The 17,205-nt window shown below is 47.1% G+C and overlaps 1 protein-coding gene across 1 annotated transcript; it reads left to right on the plus strand.

Moving 5' to 3' along the window:
• Positions 1-226: 226 nt before the first annotated feature.
• IL2RB (interleukin 2 receptor subunit beta) lies at positions 227-15,081 on the plus strand. The gene is made up of 10 exons (XM_010129909.2): positions 227-532; positions 1,804-1,901; positions 2,224-2,350; positions 3,884-3,989; positions 5,177-5,285; positions 6,265-6,413; positions 6,834-7,005; positions 8,781-8,877; positions 10,686-10,770; positions 12,145-15,081. The coding sequence occupies exons 2-10, from the start codon at positions 1,820-1,822 to the stop codon at positions 12,967-12,969; spliced, it is 1,752 nt and encodes a 583-aa protein (XP_010128211.1). The 5' UTR covers positions 227-532; positions 1,804-1,819; the 3' UTR covers positions 12,970-15,081.
• Positions 15,082-17,205: the final 2,124 nt, after the last annotated feature.

A 17,205-nucleotide genomic window follows, 5' to 3' on the forward strand; every position in this document is an offset into this window, starting at 1 on the left:
TCTCTTGATGGTGTCCCAAGAGGACAGGTCCTTCTCTCTCTCTCTTTTGCTTCCCAGCAATAGTTACAAATTGGTCCCAGTATATCTGAGTACCACAATATAACACCTGATCCCTCCACCCTTGTTTCTGCACCTATTGCTTTACCAGCAGGAAGTAGGACGTGGTTTGGGGCTTTTTATTCTTGGCCTCTCTAGCCTTTTCGATACTTCAGGGCCTCGTCTCAGTCTGACAAGGCAAGTAAGCAGCAACTTCCTGTGCAAAGGTGAGGGGGAGAAGACAGAGAGACCACACACATATGAGAGGAACAGCTCTGCAGCAGAACTGCCGGGCTAGAGGCATCGCTCTCACTCCAGCAGCATTGGCTGACAGCTGGACATGCATTGAGCTAGGATACCCACCTCCATCCCTCTTCCTTCCCCACTTCCCCGCTCCCCTCGCAGTTTGACATCGAGTACCTGCTTCCATCCAACCCCGTGACCTGGTCCCCAGGGACTCCCTTCATCTGGACCATCGAGTGCCTGGAGCTGGAAGGTAAAGGGGGCGATGCCAGCTCTCTCCCACATGGGGGTGGCTGATCTGAAAAGCGTCTTGGAGGGAGTTTCGGTCTGACAAACTGAATCTCACCGTTGGGGAGGGCTGAGCACGTATTTATCTCTCTGTCTCTCCGCAGTTCTCTCAAATCATACCCCGCATCTCACAACCACACTGCCTGCTTTCTTTCTCTCTTTCTCTCCTCTTTTTCTGTGACTGTGTTGTCGTCATATTTTTCTTCCTCTGAACCTAATCTTTTATCACAACGGGAATCAATATTATGCCTCATGCCAGCCTTTTATAAACCCTCTCTTCCCACTCCCCTGGCAGTCCCAGCAAGGTCCAGCAGGGCTCTGTCTTGTTTTGCTCAGCCTTGCTTGAGCTCCCGGCTTGCTGAGAGGTGAGGGTGGTCCCTTCCCCTGTGGGCAGAGGCAGACCTTGAGGTACAGGTGTCCAGGTGGATGGGGAAAGGCTTGGATGAGAAGCCCGTAAGCCCAGTCTGTCTATTATGGAGCATGGCTGTACGGGCTTTGTAAGACAAGGAGTCTCCCCGGGTGCCACACGTAGATGAGGGGTACTGCAGAGTTTCCTAATTATAAAGCCTGAATTTTCTGCTACACCTAAAAGCACAGCTTCCAGGGCAGCACCAAGTCTACTTGGAGAGGATGGTGCATGGTTTTTGTGTGACTATGTCATATTTTGTCATACGGTAAAGCCTTGACTTTCCACAACCTGGTAAACTCCTTCTTCTCCCTGATTTTCTCCCCTGTCCTAAACAAGCCATTCAAAATCTATCCCCTAAGCCGTGAGCTCTACAACTAACTTTTGTCAGTTGTAGCCAGAGACCCCTCTTACTCAGCAAGCACCTAGCTGTTTCAGCCCTAGGGCTTACCAAGAAAAGCAGCTCTTCAAAATGCAAGCCATGCGAAGCCAAGGCAGCACTCTCTACCTGAGTCAGCAAGCAGGCTGAAACAATGCGAACAGCTCTGCGCTCACACGCACATTTCCAGAAGGCATTGCTCCTGCAAACAACCTGTCTGTGTTGCACCACGAACAGTTTCAGTGCTGAGCAAAGCACCCAAGGTGGGAACATGATGAGGTGCTGAGGGAAAAGCACAGACTCCAGAGTGGAAAGGGGATGAGTAGATGCCTGGAAGACTGGCCCTGGCTTTGAGCCCTGCCTTGGGAGAGTGGATGCCCTCCTCTGAGATGATATCTCCCTAATTTGCATTGCTGAGCTGTGTTGAGGGGGGGCGTCTTCTCTCTTTCAGTGTGTCACCGGTACCGATGAAGCCCTCTTTGCTGCTTCTGTGTCACCTCTGGCTGTTCAGCCTCGCGCCTCTCTCAGGGGTATCAGACTCGCCACAAGGTAAGAAGTGATTCCCATCACCCGTGCTGGCTGGGCGAGCAGGGAGGGGGGTCAGCCGGAGGAGTGCCTGTGCCACGGTGTGTTGCTGTGCAGTTGTAACGCACAGCCAGAGGAGGTTGCAGTAGTTAAAGGTCTCTTATGAGCACATCGACCTCCAAGGACATAGAGAAGTGAGTGGCTCTGCCTTTCTTGCTCAGAGACAGTTATCCAGCAGAGGACAGTCTGTGGTTTTGGATGGGGCAGAGTTCTCTGGGGTGATGGTTAATGCCAAACATCATTGCTAATTCAGCCACGCTACTGTCCATCTCTTCTCTGCTGGCAGGTGCCTCCAGCCTGACGTGTTGGTATGACTCGCGGGCGGCTCTCTTCTGTGACTGGAATCCAGGCAGGGACCTGGTTGAAGCAAAATGCCAGCTGGAGATTTTTTCAAAGTTAGCTTTTATTGAGAGGTAGGTGACTGGAGAAGCTGAGGAAAGCCAATGCTTTGAATGAAAAGTGTCCTGGAAAGTTTACCATTTAACATAAATGTAGGCTCCCCCTCCCCAGACCAGGTGTAGTGGAGTCACACAGCTGAAGGTCTTTGCCTTGAACTCCATCTCTAATCCCACCTGGGCTGAGATGCTGGCCACTGCTCAGAGTTTGTAATCTGATGATCCCAAACTGTCTAGTGCAACCCATCTTCCAGCTTCCATAGCTCTGTCTGTGCTTCATTTTCCAAAAATACCTTTTCCTTCAGAGGCACCCTCTGGACTGAAAGGTATTTTCAATGGAAAAGGAGAATATATAGAGGGGGCAGAGCAAGATGGAATTAAAGTTATACAGAGACCATTTACCCATTTCCAGGATGAGCTGGGATGTTGTACCCTGAGTGATGATAAACGAAGGAAAATATTGTTTCCCTTATCTCTCCTGGCCCTTTCATCTCTCTTGGTTCATGATATTTTCCCCTCCCACACATCTCCCACCAGAGAAGTAGATGTATGACCATTACTGGAGTGGAGGTTGGCTAAGTCTCTGTAGTCTCCAAGTACGACATCTCCAGCCAAGACACTTACCAGACCACCTCAGGACTTTCCTGGGTGCATGCCATAAGGAGAGGCTCAGTGTGATTCTGGCAGTGGGTAGGTTGCTCCTGGCTGTCATAGGGACACCTCCAATGAGGTGAGATTGGTAAACATATTCTGGGGCCTGGTGCATGGACTGAGAAAGCCAAAAATTTTCTGTGGCTCTGTGGGACTGAATCATGAGGGCTGGGGATGGAATTTGGGCTGGATTTGGAACTGTGCCATTGCTTGATCAGGGCTGTAGGACACCACATCTCCCAGTCATCAACAAGTCACAGGCTTGATCTGACCTTGCAGCTGGAGCAGCCAGCTCAATCTGATACCCACTCAGCTGCAACCCCACAGATGCTCTCCCACCCTGTGTGCTATCGCTCAGCTTAGGCTGTCCAGCCGCACTTGTCAGAGCAGAATAGAGGTCATGGTGTAGCGCTGCCAAGTGTGATGTACATTTGTGGTTGCTTGGGATATGACCTGGTTCAGAAGATACATCTCACTGGGTATCTGAGATCCTACAGGACTGTCAGTGGCTTGAAGGAGACCTGTAAACCATAGAGGGGCTGAAACAGGCACCTGTCTTCAGCGCTATGTTAGCGCAGTTGTGGGCTCTGCATGCCCTCTGATGTCAACAGAAAGCAGAGAAGGTAGCAAGAGGGTTTTGTGAATACTTGGAAGCTGGAAACCTACTGTTATATTTTGCTTTAAATAACTGGGATGCATTGATTCTCTGCGTACTAGCACAAAAAAAAATTGTCCAAGTGATGCAATGGGAAGGGAAAGTGGGATTACACCCTTGCTGTAAGGTGTTCAGCAAACATGTTAGGATGCAAAAGGCTTTGAAAGGCCTTTGGTGTTACATGAAATTTGATTAAATACAAAATAGCCTCCCCAGCTCACTGGAGTTCTCTTGCTTAAACCTAGCTCATTTTCCTTCTGTGAGAAATTCAAGGAGTACTGTGAATTACCTCAGGCAGAACACATGACAGGACTGAGGAGATGTATCAAGTCCTTCAGCAAGAACAGTAATGTGAGTAATTCATCTGGGATGTTCTGGTTAATGACAAGGTGGACAAGATTTGTATGTGGATTTGGGGTGTATAAACGGTGTGACACCCAAGAGCAGTATAAAAAGCCCAAACCTAATCCTTGACTTCAGTCCTGGGGTTTGGCTTGAAGTTTTGTGTTGTTGATACTACATCGCCCTTGTGGATTCCCCTGCTGGGAGGACTGGCTTCATTGTGAGCTGGGCCATGCTGTCCTGATACATGCAGAAGAGGTGCAGAACAGACAGATCACATGCAGTTTCTCACTTCTCGATTAAATTGGTTTGGCCGCAATCCCTTCCTTTGAGGAGGGATGGACAGCATCACCAGCTCTGAGGTCACCTCTTGATCTCATTTTCCTTGAAGAGGTCACTACCATTTTCCAGATCATTGAGTACCGTGAAGCCTGGTTAGATGTGTCAAATGCAAGATGCAACAGCTACACATCACAGGAGCTAATGATGATGCAAATTCTCTAGCTATTATTCTTTGTTTAAATCAGTCTTTTTAAAACTCATTATGTACTTGCTTCAGTCATACCCAGAATTACCGTAGCCCTTGTTCTTTCAGAAAAAAAAAACCCAACCCAAATATGACCTGATTCTCCTTATTGATAAAGTTACAACCTGTTCAAACGACAGACAAGATTTCTTACATTTGTACATCATGTGCAAAGATAAATTGTAGAGTTGATAAACAGCTCCAAAACCTTTTCTTTCTAATCAAGCTAATTTTTCTATTGCTATTTAATATTGTATGGTGTATGTGGCCCATTAGTATCATTGCATTGCAAGAGTAATATTTCATACTGATGTTTCTCAGGCTTACCAATGAACACAAAATGTTTTAGTAAAAATATTTTTTCTCAACAAATTTCACTCATAGAAAGTAACTTTTTTCCTGCTTAATCAGCACATACAGCAATCCTAGCAAACTAGCATATCACAATATTTTGAGCCCTTCTCACCAACGAACAAAAAAAAAATTCAGCCACATCGAGTATAAATCTTTGATTCTTCTACTCACCACTGAGGCATATGTCTTTCAACCACAAATATCATACATATTTATCATCAAGTATTCCTAAGTTTCTTATATGTAGGGAATGCTTAGAAACATGAATGTTTATTGATGAGGCTTCGATGTTGCTAATGCTAAATTTTCCTTGCAGACTCAATGCTTCACCAGTTCAGACCGTCTGACCATGTCTGTACACTGCCAGGTCGAAAATAATAGTTTCATACCTGTGCGAATAGAAGATTTCAGTCCACTTGCAAATAGTGAGTACTCATCTGTCTTGCAGTCTCTGAAGCTTCTCCCCAAGATGACAGCTAATTTCTCCTCCCCATCGGTTCCTATGCAACACCCGTAGCTGATTTTAGACTTGTGTCTTTTCCTTGTCTCCTGCTACAACTAGCAGAGGTGAGCCACGCTGACTCCTGCCACTTGCACCGCTAACGTGTAATGTCATGCCGGCCACTTCCTGCCCTGTCCTGTGACAGGGACACTGTTGAATGAGAGTGCTTTGCACTAGGAGTTCTGGCTTCAAACAGGCAGTGGCAGCTCAGCTGTTCTCCTCAAAAACACACACTGCAAGAAGGAGGGAAAGCCTTGCTGCTCTTCCCCTGCCCCTCTTACCAGATATGTGCTTCCACCCTCCTTTAAGCCAGCTTTGGCATGCATCAGCCTTTGCTGAAAGGATTCAACTCACTAATCCAGCAGAAAAACATCTGCTTGGGTCTTTTTTTTTGCTGGATGTGTGAGTGTACCTGGTTCAAGGAGAGGTCCAATAGTGCTGCTGCAAGGTGTGGCATAGGACAGCATGACTGGAGTCAGGGGTTGGGAAGGATTGGCCCAGACAGTCCATGTAACTCCATTCCACAGGGCTGTAGCTCTCTGAAAGAGCAACTGGGAAGCAGCCATCACCTCAACCATGCTCTGTTCCTGTCTGTACAATTGCCTTGTGCATCATCCCTACAAGACACAATGCACAGCCATGTGGGATTGCACTAATTGCGGGGTCTCAGGAGGAGCTGCCTTTAACGCAGTCCAGAGACAACAGGCCTTTTGCCTTCAGCGACACTGGGGAAGAAGGAGGAACAGAGAGGGGGAACTCACTAACCATCTCACGTGGCTGTGGCTGGCTGGGGTCTATGAGCACAGCCAAGACACGAACCCTGCTGCAATGGGGTTTGTGGTGGAGCCCTGCTGTGGGCAGAGAGTGCAGAGGTATCAGCCCTGCTCCTTCTCTCTTTCCAGTAAAACTGAGGCCTCCAGGAAATCTTCGGCTGGTTAGCAGAGCTGAAAACACATATAACTTAACGTGGAGCCTGAATATTTCCTCTCACTATTTGGATGGAGTGCGGGAATACCAAGTGCGGTACCGAACCACGAGTCAGTCCTGGGAGGTGAGTATGGAGTGGGGCAAAGGGACCCGTCACCATACAAATCCTTGTTTTCTTTACGTCACCCAGCACTTGCTCCTGCACCTCCCCTGAGTATTAAATCAGTTTTGGTAAAGCTGGAGAGCAGATGACACCTCCCACACTTTTATCTGTGTCACCTGCTGCCAGTGTTTGGTGATGACATGGAGGCAGATGGGAATCCTGTTTTACTTAGTGCTGTCACAAAGAAATCCAGATAGCTCCAGGATAGACCTGAAAGGGATGAAAGCAGCAAAGTGAAGAAGACTTGTCCTCCAGGGTGAACAAGCAGTCCACAAGTTGTAGGGATCTGAGACAGGTCATCTCTGAGGGCCTTGGGAGAGACGGGTATGTGAGGCTGTAAGCCAGGGTGTTGATGATGCTCTAATTTTGCCCTACTCCCAGGAGGCCAGGAACTTCACCATTGTGCAGGACCAGATGTGGGCGGTGTTTGAGAGCCTCTCCCCCGACTTGAAATATGAGGCAGCTGTCCGTGCAAGGCCGAGTGCCTCAAGTAACTACAAAGGCGTGTGGAGCGACTGGAGCGAGACAATACTGTGGAGGACACATGCTAACCGTAAGGATCGGAGTCAGACAGTCTGGCTTGGAGGGGAAAAAGGAGACTCAGGGAAAATAAAGTAGAAGGGCCAAGAAGGCTAGGAAGCTGGAGGAAGATGGATGGGGAAGATTGTGTTAATCAAAGAGCAATAGAAAGGTCAGAAATGATCTGTCCTTCCTAATCTGTTAGGTCAGGCTGGCTTAACAGGGCTTAAGGGCAAAGACCTCCTGACCCTAAAAGACCCCCTCTGACTTCCAGAAGCCAGGCAAAATCCACAAGATGTAAATCAGGGACTGCTTCCTCAGAGCAGTAAGACCAAATGTCTGACCTGCAGAAGCAGTGGCCAGGACTGGCATTTTCCCAGGTGCTCCTGTGACCTAGGAACATAAATCCAGCTTTTGAAAATGGCCCAGTTCTTTGGAGCCATTAATCAGTGGAATATAGTGAAACAGAGCACTCCGCTCTTGAATCAAAGGAGAATGAAAAAGACTTACACGCATGTAAGTCCCTTCCAAAAAGGTCTGCTGAGACTTGCATCATTCATTACCATGAACCACAGCACGGAGGACACCTTAAGCCTTGAAAGATAGTGCCCTGAGCAAGTCTCTTTGGTAAGTCACTGGGTGTGATGTCTGTCATTTCTTTTCCAAAAAATAAGCAGATAGATGTTATTCCTTCTCATGCCACTCCAACTCTGCCCCTGCTCAACCCCTCCCTGTTGTGCCTGGTGCTGGTATAAACAGAGGAGCTATATTTAGAAAGGGCACTGTGTTGCTGTGGCGATCAAATTTTGACAGTGTGTGATGTCAATGAATAGGATACAGCCGCAACCAGTTGTCATAGCAACCAAGACCCAAAGATAACCAGGGTACCAGAGGCAGAGGAGACAAACTGATCTGAGTAGCATCTCAAGGACAGACAAAGAAAGAATGTCCTGAAAATGTCTCCTTATTTTATTTTTCTCTGCTCCCTCACAACTACTCCAGAGGAGTTCTGCAGGCCCAGACCAAGGGTTACTAGGGGTGGAGAGAGATGGGGGTGGCAGCCAGAGGAGGCAGGCACCAGAATAGCAAGACCAAGCAAAAGTGCACTGAGGAGATGTGTGTGAAAGAGACAGATTAAGAAAAGTTTGAGACAATGCCACACAAGCTCGAGGAGGGCTGGCAGTGCTGGCAATGTGGGAACTTGGTCTCTTTTTCCTAACCCTACAATTCAAGTACCAAAATCATTAAGTGATGGAAAGCTGTAACCTTCCTACCCTCCTAAAGCTTTCCTACACCTCTCCAAAGAAAGAAGCCAGCCCCTTGATCTCTAACCTTCTCCATCCTTGGTCCTCCTGCCTTATCAAAGACCCGTGAACCCCATGACTCTGTCTCCCCCACTGACTGATAATGGTGTTTCAGTTGCCCAACCCCACTTACACTGATTTTAGGACTCTCTGCTTTTGTTTGCAACAAAACAGACAGGTTGATGGACACTTCAACCAGTAGGCTGTGGCACCTCATCTATTGCAACCCTCAGCTGTGGGAGGGAGTTCAAGCTGTTCAGCACAAATTATCTATTAAGCCATGCCAAGTAGACTCTGAAACCCATCTCAGCTCAAAGGCATCCTACACAACACAGAGGAGCTAATTTATCTGACCTATATATTATAATTTTCTGCAATATTATATATTGTATTATATAAAATTATAATAAAGGTCCACTTTGATCAGCTTGAACAGCCATGGAAGGGATGCAGCTCCTACCTCCAGAATCCTGGGTAAACTTCCTTGTTCCCTCTCATCTTGCAGAAACATCCCGGTCGGTCTTGCCAGCTCTTATAGTGAGCACTTGCATCTTCGTGATCATTGGGACTGCCTTCCTTATTAACTTATGGACCCTGAAATGGTAAATGAGAATCAAGTTTTCCTTTCTTTTCCTCTCCTGTATCCTGTGTGTCTTCTCAAAACCAGGGTTATTTTTTGCTTGGCTTTACTCAGGATAGAGAGTGACTTAAAAATATGCCCAACATTTTGAGGCTGACGTTTGTCTGGGGAGCCACATCATCACCCAACATGACGTGGTTTCACCACCGTCGTCATATGTGCTACACTCCTGTGAGCTGGTGCAGTGCTCTGCCTGAATTAAAAACAACTGCCTCAAGCACTTCTGTTGCCCATGCGTTAGAGTGCTGTTCCCTGGCAGGGATGCACCAAAATTGTCTCTTAAAAAGCAGGTCAGTGAGTTGAGCACTGCCTCAGTAGAAAAGACCAAGCAAGCCTAGGTACTACTAACTTCTTACTTACTTAAACACTCCATCAAGAGCTCAATGACGTTTGGTCTGTAGGTTAAAACTCCTGAGTGAGGAGTATAATTCTTCCTCTTCATGGTCTGTGCAGTCCTGAAGTGTCTCATCACATGCTGGTGAACATCTACATGATGCTTTAAAGATCTCTTTGCCAGCATTTCTACCCAGACACTGCTTTTATTCAGGACTGAAAGTGTCCCACAAGGTTACCCCATGCAATAATATAGCGAGTGATGTGTCAACATGATGAGGTTAGAAACAACCTCAAGTTTTCTCATTTCAGGGCACAGAGAAGTAGGGTGCTGATGTTCATGGCAGGGAGCAGGGAGACAGTAGAGGCTGGATGGCTTCTCTGTAAGGAAAGAAAGAGAAGCGTATTGAAGAAAGAGAGGTACTGAGAAAGTCACTGGTCACTGTGTTTTGCCTTGAGTCATAACAGAAAGGTGAGGAAGCGTTAGCTTAGCACAGAGTTAGCTGTGGTATGGCACAGAGAGACATAAAAAGGCCTCCTTTCTCCACAGAGTATAATTAACCTGGGGGAACTGAATAGAGGATAATGCTGAGGTAAGATCCAAGGAAGGATTAGACATGCATGAATAAAAATAGCATCTGCAGTGATGTAAGGTAGTTTATATGCAAGAACTAGCAAATTCTGATGCTTCAGAGTACACTGATTGCCTCCAGAGGTCAGGAGGGTCCTTCCTCAGTGCATCCCACAGCAAAGCTTCAGCAAGGAGCTGACAGGATCAGCCAGCCTCTCTGAGGGACTGAAGAGCAGATTAGATCACTTCTTGCCTCAGGATGAGAACACACTGGTTTCAGTAAAGTAGAGGCCTCTGGACTGATGCAAGGCATAGTCAGATGGCTTGCATGGCCAGCATGTCCTAGCTATGCCATGCAGCATCCTGCTAACAGGGCAGAGATTTTGCGGCAGAGCTTTGCCAGTGATGGTCCCACTCAGGCTATGTGGTCCTCTGAGCTGTTGTGGTGGCAGCAAAGCAAAGAGGTAGCAGCTCACAGCAGCTGGAGCTTGGAAACACGGGACACCTGCCCAGCTTGTCATTAGGACAGAGGCTTAAGGAGGCAAGTGGAGAGGTTAAGGTGACCAGCCAAGGCAGGGAAGAAACCAGTGAATTGTTTGTTGTGCTTCCCCCAGGAAAAAGCTGAGGGAAGCATATTTTCCAATGTCAGGTTTAACAGCCTCATCTCTATACCTCCCACCCCTCAGCTACTGCGTTTCAGACCACTCAAGAACAAGGAGAGCCCTCAGGCTTGTTACTATTTCACATCTTCCCCACACCGGGGTAGTACCCATGAGCTGCAATGCTCTCTCCTACCCCCACCACAGTGCTGGATTGCTCAGAATCAGACCCTGCTTCATTCTTCCTTCTCATTCTCTTTTCTCAAGGTTTAAGAACATCCTGAAGATTCACATCCCAGACCCTGAGAAGTTCTTTCCCCCACTCGTTTCAGTTCATGGAGGTGACATTCAGGTACGTAACTGGGGATGGAGCCATGTGGTTATGAGGGAGAAATGAGGGAAAGAAGGGTCCAGCTGCACATGCCCTGGACCGACAGCCAGTTGTCAGACCTACATGTGCACACACGACACACGTGCCTGTAGTACCAGCTGCTGGGTTCTCCACTCGAGTTTTATTTTCTGACCTTCTAAAACCTGACACTTGGCTGAGGTGTCTCTCATTACAGAACCAAGAAATGGCAAACCACGCAAACCTCAGCACCCTGCTCCCCTAACAGGGAGCCTGAGAGAATACAAGGGACTTGCGGGAGGGACCTTGGCCTTCCACCCCACTTCGATCCCTCCCTGCCTGTCCTACGTTGCTCAGCTCTTCTCCTGATTTCCTGCTGTGATCTTCTCCTCCTGGCTGTGAGCCTTTCCTCTGCTCCTAATGTGAATTGCCATCACGCTGGATGGCACTTAGCTGTTTTCTGCATTCTTGTCTCTTTCCCTTCTTTCTCCACCCCTACTTTGTCTCTTCACCTAATATCTCCATGACTTGGGGCAGCTGCAAGGAGACAATTACCATTCTGTGCAGTATTAAAGGAAGTGTAGGAAGCAAGACGTGGGAGGTGATCCCAAGGGGCGTCTCACTTTAAGAAGGGTGGAAACAAACTGCAAAGGGTCCAGAGGACAGCAAAGCTTTGGAAAAGCCTAAGTGTAAAAAGTCTTAGAAAGCTTAAATTACAGGGAAAGAGTGTGGAGTAGGGGGACAGGGGTGTGAGGCAGGCACTGAATATGCTTTCTTAGTGCAGAAAGAACTAGGAAAAGGTGATTTTACTGGCCAGAAAGGCAATGAAGTTGGATGTTATCAAAACCAGTTTATTTTTAAGGATAATGATGCACTGCAGGATGTCACTCATAGTGAATGTGGAAATCTAGGCAGAAAGGACCTGGAATAGCACTTTAGACAAGAAATCTGCATAGGGCCATGTAGATGTATCAGAAACTTGTTCAGCACCTAGGAATAGACTGCAGGAGATGCATTTCAATACTGCTTTTCACATTTCCACCTTCACTTCATTTTATGGTCTTGTAATTTTTTTTCTTCCTTTCACTTTAATCCTCCATCTTCCGTTCCCCCCTCCAGAAGTCTCAAAACATAGGTTTGCAAGATCCTCTCTTGATTTTGAACTGTCAGAAAGATATACTCTCTCTGAAAATCCTGCAGATGAGACATCATGAATGTGAATTTTCCTCCCTACCACCCCCTCTGGCAACTCTTGCTTGGACAGAGAAAAGGTCACTTGATTGCTGTGGGCACTCATCAGAAGAAACCTTTGGTTCCTCACTGAATGTGTTATACTTTGGGTGTAACAGTCTTTCTCCTGTGTTTCTTCTCCATCAGAAATGGCTCTCCTCTCCATTCTCCACATCTTCCTACTGTGTGAACAGCACAATCCCAGAAATCTCTGTGCTCGAGGTGATGCAGAAGAATGACCAGGAATCCAAGTTTCTACTTTCCAAGGGAACCTTGACTCCTGATCCTCCCTTAGAAACCAGTGGGCACTCTGTATCCAGCTGCTTCACCAACCAAGGCTACTTCTTCTTGCACCTTCCCAACTCCTTTGAGATTGAGCCCTGTCAGGTCTACTTCACCTATGAGCCTTTCACCCAGGAGGGCAGTGGTAGTGAGGATGGCGAGTCTTACCATGATCTCCCCTCCCCAGACGTCCGCACACTGGCGGAAGACATGCCCATGTTGTCCCACAACTTCCTTCGTTGTATCAAGGCGACCCAAGGCTTCCAAAATACCTCCTTTGAGGAAGAGATAGAAGGTGAAGCCCAGAGGGCTGTGGCAATTTCTGGGGCTCTCCAGTCAAGTGAAGGCACTTCACCAACACCAATTCTGAAACAGGATGAGAAGGTGATGGACAAAGTAGCTTTACAACCTTCTGAGGTCCTGAGCCAGCTGGACACTGACTTTCCTGACCCAGACCTGCATGACAGTGATATTATTGATGTAACAGAGAGGAGTGGAAAGGCAGACCCTCCAATTGACCCCTGTACACCAGCAGCCCACGTCACCTCTTTTTTCTCTCAGCCTCCACCTCTAAGGCAAAGCCAGGATGAGGATCCATGCAGAACAGCCTTCTCCAGCCAGATACCAAACACTGGTGCTTACCTTTCTCTGAGGGACCTCCAAAGCCAGTACAGTCATTGCTCTGTCTAGGATCTACCTGGAGGAAACCCACAGGTGGGAAAGGCCTTCTCTGCAGGGAAGAAGGCTAGATGGACAGTTTTTCTATTCAGGACATGAGCATGACTTCAGCATCAAACCCATTGGCACCATTTATTAATGAGGCTGGAGAACACAGAAACTCTAGAGGGCTGCAAAAGCAGAAAAGGGACAGGATGCACAAGGTGTAAATTCATCAATGGCTACTTGGACAGCACTAGTTCCCAAAGTAAAGTGTTAGTGAAACAGACTGCTGGCAATGAAAGGACATTTTGCATAGAGAACTGGGCTAGTGGACAGTAAAGCAACACATGGAGAATGATAAAGGCACATTAAAGCTGTTCAGTGGCTACACAGCTAATGGAGATGTAGAAGCCTGTTTCTTAGGCATACAGGCCAACAAGGACTCACCTTCATAACTGAACCTTTTCCTCTGTTATTACTGGATCCAATGGCATAGAAACCCCTTGCTACACAGCTCAACTGCCGTCCTGAACCTCATCAGCTTTTTTCCATCGCAGCTCCCAGTAGGAGCCTGTACCACCAATTCCATGCTCTGCATCTTGGTGTAAAATAGCACTCAACTTTGAGGCATGTGGTCCGTTTGCCTCGTCCCAGCTTAAAAATCTCTGAAGGGAGGGAGAGATGCCTGAAGAGGCGGGTATGAGATTTTGTGCAAGGGACAGTAGCACTGCCAGTAAGTGCTGGGGCCGACGACGAAATGGATGAAGCCATCTTCTCCTGACTGACCAAGGGTGTAATTTTTTCTGTGATATCTCTACTTCAGGTTTTAATCAGAGATTACGTTCTGAGCTACGCAGTCCAGCTTTAGACTCAAGTCTCTAAGGTCATCTCAGAGCCACAACTGTGTCAACTGTCTAAGCAGGGTAGTGTAAAAAGAAATCCCCATTACTGGGTTAAAAATACTGGGGAAATCCCCTCCTCCCCTCTTCTTTCCCCCAGGTCTGATGATGGCAGTAAAATAAAAAAAAAAAAAAACGCACACAATTTCCTATTCTTGCTGTAATATTTTTCATGAAATCGAAAGCCTCTTTGCCCTGCTGGCAAAATACGGTTATTTGACTATGATAAGCTGACTGCAGAATAGTTCATCCCACATCCTGTATTAGTGGAAAACATCGCAACAGCGCTGCCCGTTCCTTCCATTGCTCAGGGGAAACCATTGCCTAATTAGCAGCAAAGATGTGGTGAATGAGCCCAGAAAACTAACCCACAAATCAGCACCCTTGCTGAAAAGAAAACCTCAATCCACTCACAAAGAATAGGGATAGCAAAGACTACTTTTTTTTCTTTCTTTCTTTTTCCTCTGCATTTGCTGATCTAGGTTGAAAAGAAGCAGCACACCACAGAAGAAAAGTGGTAAGGCAAAGGAAGACAAGCTGTTCTGGTTACATCCATCCCTGTATTCAACATCTGTACTCTCTGTCTGCTTTCTTGCCATATTTCTTGACTATTCAGCAGTGGGAAAATACCAGCCCTGTGCTAAAGACCTTTATTCTAAGAGTTTTTATATCAAAAAGGTCAAGGGTATTGAACTTGTTGGTACTTCTGACACTTCTGTGAGTATGACCCAGAACTAATTGTTCCCTACCTGTCTGTACAAGCGTTGAACTTCCCCTTTGTCCTGGTGCCACACTATTACCTGACCTTGCATTGTGCAGCCTGAATGTCATTATGAGACCCAGCTACATGGTCACCCACCAGCTTGGATTTCACCTCAAAAGAGCAGCTCAAAGGAGTTGAGCTTGCCTGCAGCTGAGATTCTGAGGGAGCTATACCTCTCCTCTCATCAATTTCTTCATCACCTGTATCAAGATGTGGACTGCTCTGTTGTCTTCAGGAGACAGCAGGTAAAGAAGACCCCACAGCTTCACAGATAAGGAAGTACAAGGCTTGGCCAGCTGTTTGCTTTACTTTGAGAATCTTCCCAGATGGACTTCAAAAAGAGACACTGAATCCCTTGCCCTTGATGGTCAATTTGCTGTCTTACATGGGCCAAGGATCCTAGTTATACTGATGGTTAACCTGTCCCAATGTAGATTTTCATAAGCTTCTCAATTATTCTTGCTGCTAAATAAGTATAAAAGAAAAAAAAATTGCCTCTTTGTAAATAAAATAAATATTAAGGAATCTACAGTGTTCTTCTGTCTTTTGGGGCGGAGGGAAAGGATTAACAGCTTTTCTAAATAGGGGACTAGGCAAAGTGTTTCCCAGACCAATATACCTTTATCACTCCTTCCTAATCCCTTCCCCAAGGGACTCAGCCACTTAAACCAGAAAGCAGAGTTGGAAGGGATCCTGCTGCAAGCCCCAGAGGACCATCCTGCTGGCTTGGTGTTTTTACCCCCTCCTTGTGAAAATGCTGACAGCTTTCAAGCTGGCACTGCATTCGCAGCCACGCAGGGTGTGAATGTGACACACTGTGGCAGGAAGTGCTCAACATCAGATTTGGTGATAACCGGACTTTTCTTCCAGGAAGACAAGATCATGTGGCCTCGTATGTGAGTAACCCAGGTTGTGAATACCAAAGGCATAACACTCTCAGAGATATGGGGCCCTTTCTCTGCTGGATCCCCAAGACTTGTTTGGAAATGTCGCACAGGGAGCGGTCCCCTCTCAAGCTGATGTGAACGCACAGTGTGCGGTTCTCAAAACCAAAGAAAGATGCTGCAATGGCATCCATCAGTACCAGAGGCAAATCGAAGCTGAACTCCAGTACTGTGTGGAAAATATTAAGATCTTTCTTCCACATGTTAGCCACAGACATGAGTCCTCTCTTTATCTTAACCCTGGAGACAGCAAAGATAGCTGTCATATCTCTCATCTCCCTCTTTCCAGGATACCTTGTTCGTAAATAGGCAGCATCACTCTCAGCCTCCTCCCACATCCCTTCCTTCTTTTTACTGTGGAGACGCAGAAGGTAAAGGGTACTTGCAGCAAAGGAATTCCTCTGAAGTCAAATCTGATCAAGATTTTGGGTCCTTGGTTGATTCAAAAGCCTGCGGTGATAGATGTGGTATGTTTACTTAGATAGATCAGATTGAGATTCTATACTATTTGTTCTGCTGAAAACACCAGAGAAGGACAATGTTCTTTCCAGGAAAGATGGATACAAAAAGTAAGGTCTCTGGCACCGGGAAATACCCTCAGCTGGGTTCTGGCCCACTGTGCCAAGCCCTCATAGTGCAAGCTTGGGAAAGCCATATACATATATGCCTAAAGATGCAGATAGACTCCAGTTATCTGGGGACCTTTTGGCTGAAAGTAATTTTTAAAAGTGAAATCTAGTCTCTTAAATCTCTCAAGCAGTTCTGAAAGCATTTCTTACTTCATTGCATGCCTAAGTTTCCCATATATGTACCAATGAGTTAGTCAGGATGACCACACTGACACATTCCCAGTCAAATACTGCAGCTTTTCATTCACGTGTAACATTTATCTACTAGAATCCACCACAAGGCAACTAGAGCAATGGCTTTTGGTCTTCGTGCAGTCCCAGCCTAAACCAAATGGCAGAGCTGAAAACAGCTATCCCTGCCCAACTGCCAAAATGAGACCAAATAAGCCCTGGCCCAAATGAGCTCAGCCCCAGGTCAATGCCACTGGCTGGAGCTCAGCCACAGGTCAAGAGTTGCCCATGTCCCCATCCCCTTCCCCCAGGTTATTGACAGAATAACTCTATTTACTCTGCTCTAGCTAGAGTGTGGTTGCTTTTTCTGGGGGGAAAAAAAAAAAAAGGGAGGGACATGTACAGAGCTGTGGGGCTGTAAGCAGAAGGTGGTGCAGGCAAGGTAGGTGAGGAGGACTTGGGGCTAGAAGAAAAGCAGATGCTGCAGGGAGGAGCAAGTTGTGGTGCAACGGAGTGTGGGGACCCCAGCATCAGGAGACTGGGCAGCAAGAAGCACAAGAAGACCAGAGGAACTCTTACAGGTGGAGACTGAGAGACACTGTGCTTTGCTTTCATCTGCATGACCGCTGTGGCAACCAGACCCGCTGTCTACTGCCATCTTCCCTCCTTCAAGCTATCTACATCTGCCAGCCAGCATCTGCTCCATCTCTGTGCTGCAGAGCACACACCCTGCGTTTTGCCTCTCCCTCCAATGGGACCAAGGAGGGTAGCTGAGAAATACAGCAGTTGCTCAGCAACTTCTTGTCCCCTGAGGAGGACAATGTAAGCTATCTGCACCAGCCTCCTGGGTTGTTCTTCTC

Source organism: Chlamydotis macqueenii, chromosome 1 (genome assembly GCF_036417535.1).
Source record: "Chlamydotis macqueenii isolate bChlMac1 chromosome 1, bChlMac1.mat, whole genome shotgun sequence".
Lineage (NCBI taxonomy): Eukaryota > Metazoa > Chordata > Aves > Otidiformes > Otididae > Chlamydotis > Chlamydotis macqueenii.

Coding starts and splice junctions, on each gene's coding strand:
- IL2RB (XM_010129909.2), top strand. CDS start 1,820: ATGAAGCCCTCTTTGCTGCTTCTGTGTCACCTCTGGCTGTTCAGCCTC. Junction 2,351..3,883: donor AAGTTAGCTTTTATTGAGAG/GTAGGTGACTGG, acceptor GCTTAAACCTAG/CTCATTTTCCTTCTGTGAGA. Junction 6,414..6,833: donor CCACGAGTCAGTCCTGGGAG/GTGAGTATGGAG, acceptor CCCTACTCCCAG/GAGGCCAGGAACTTCACCAT.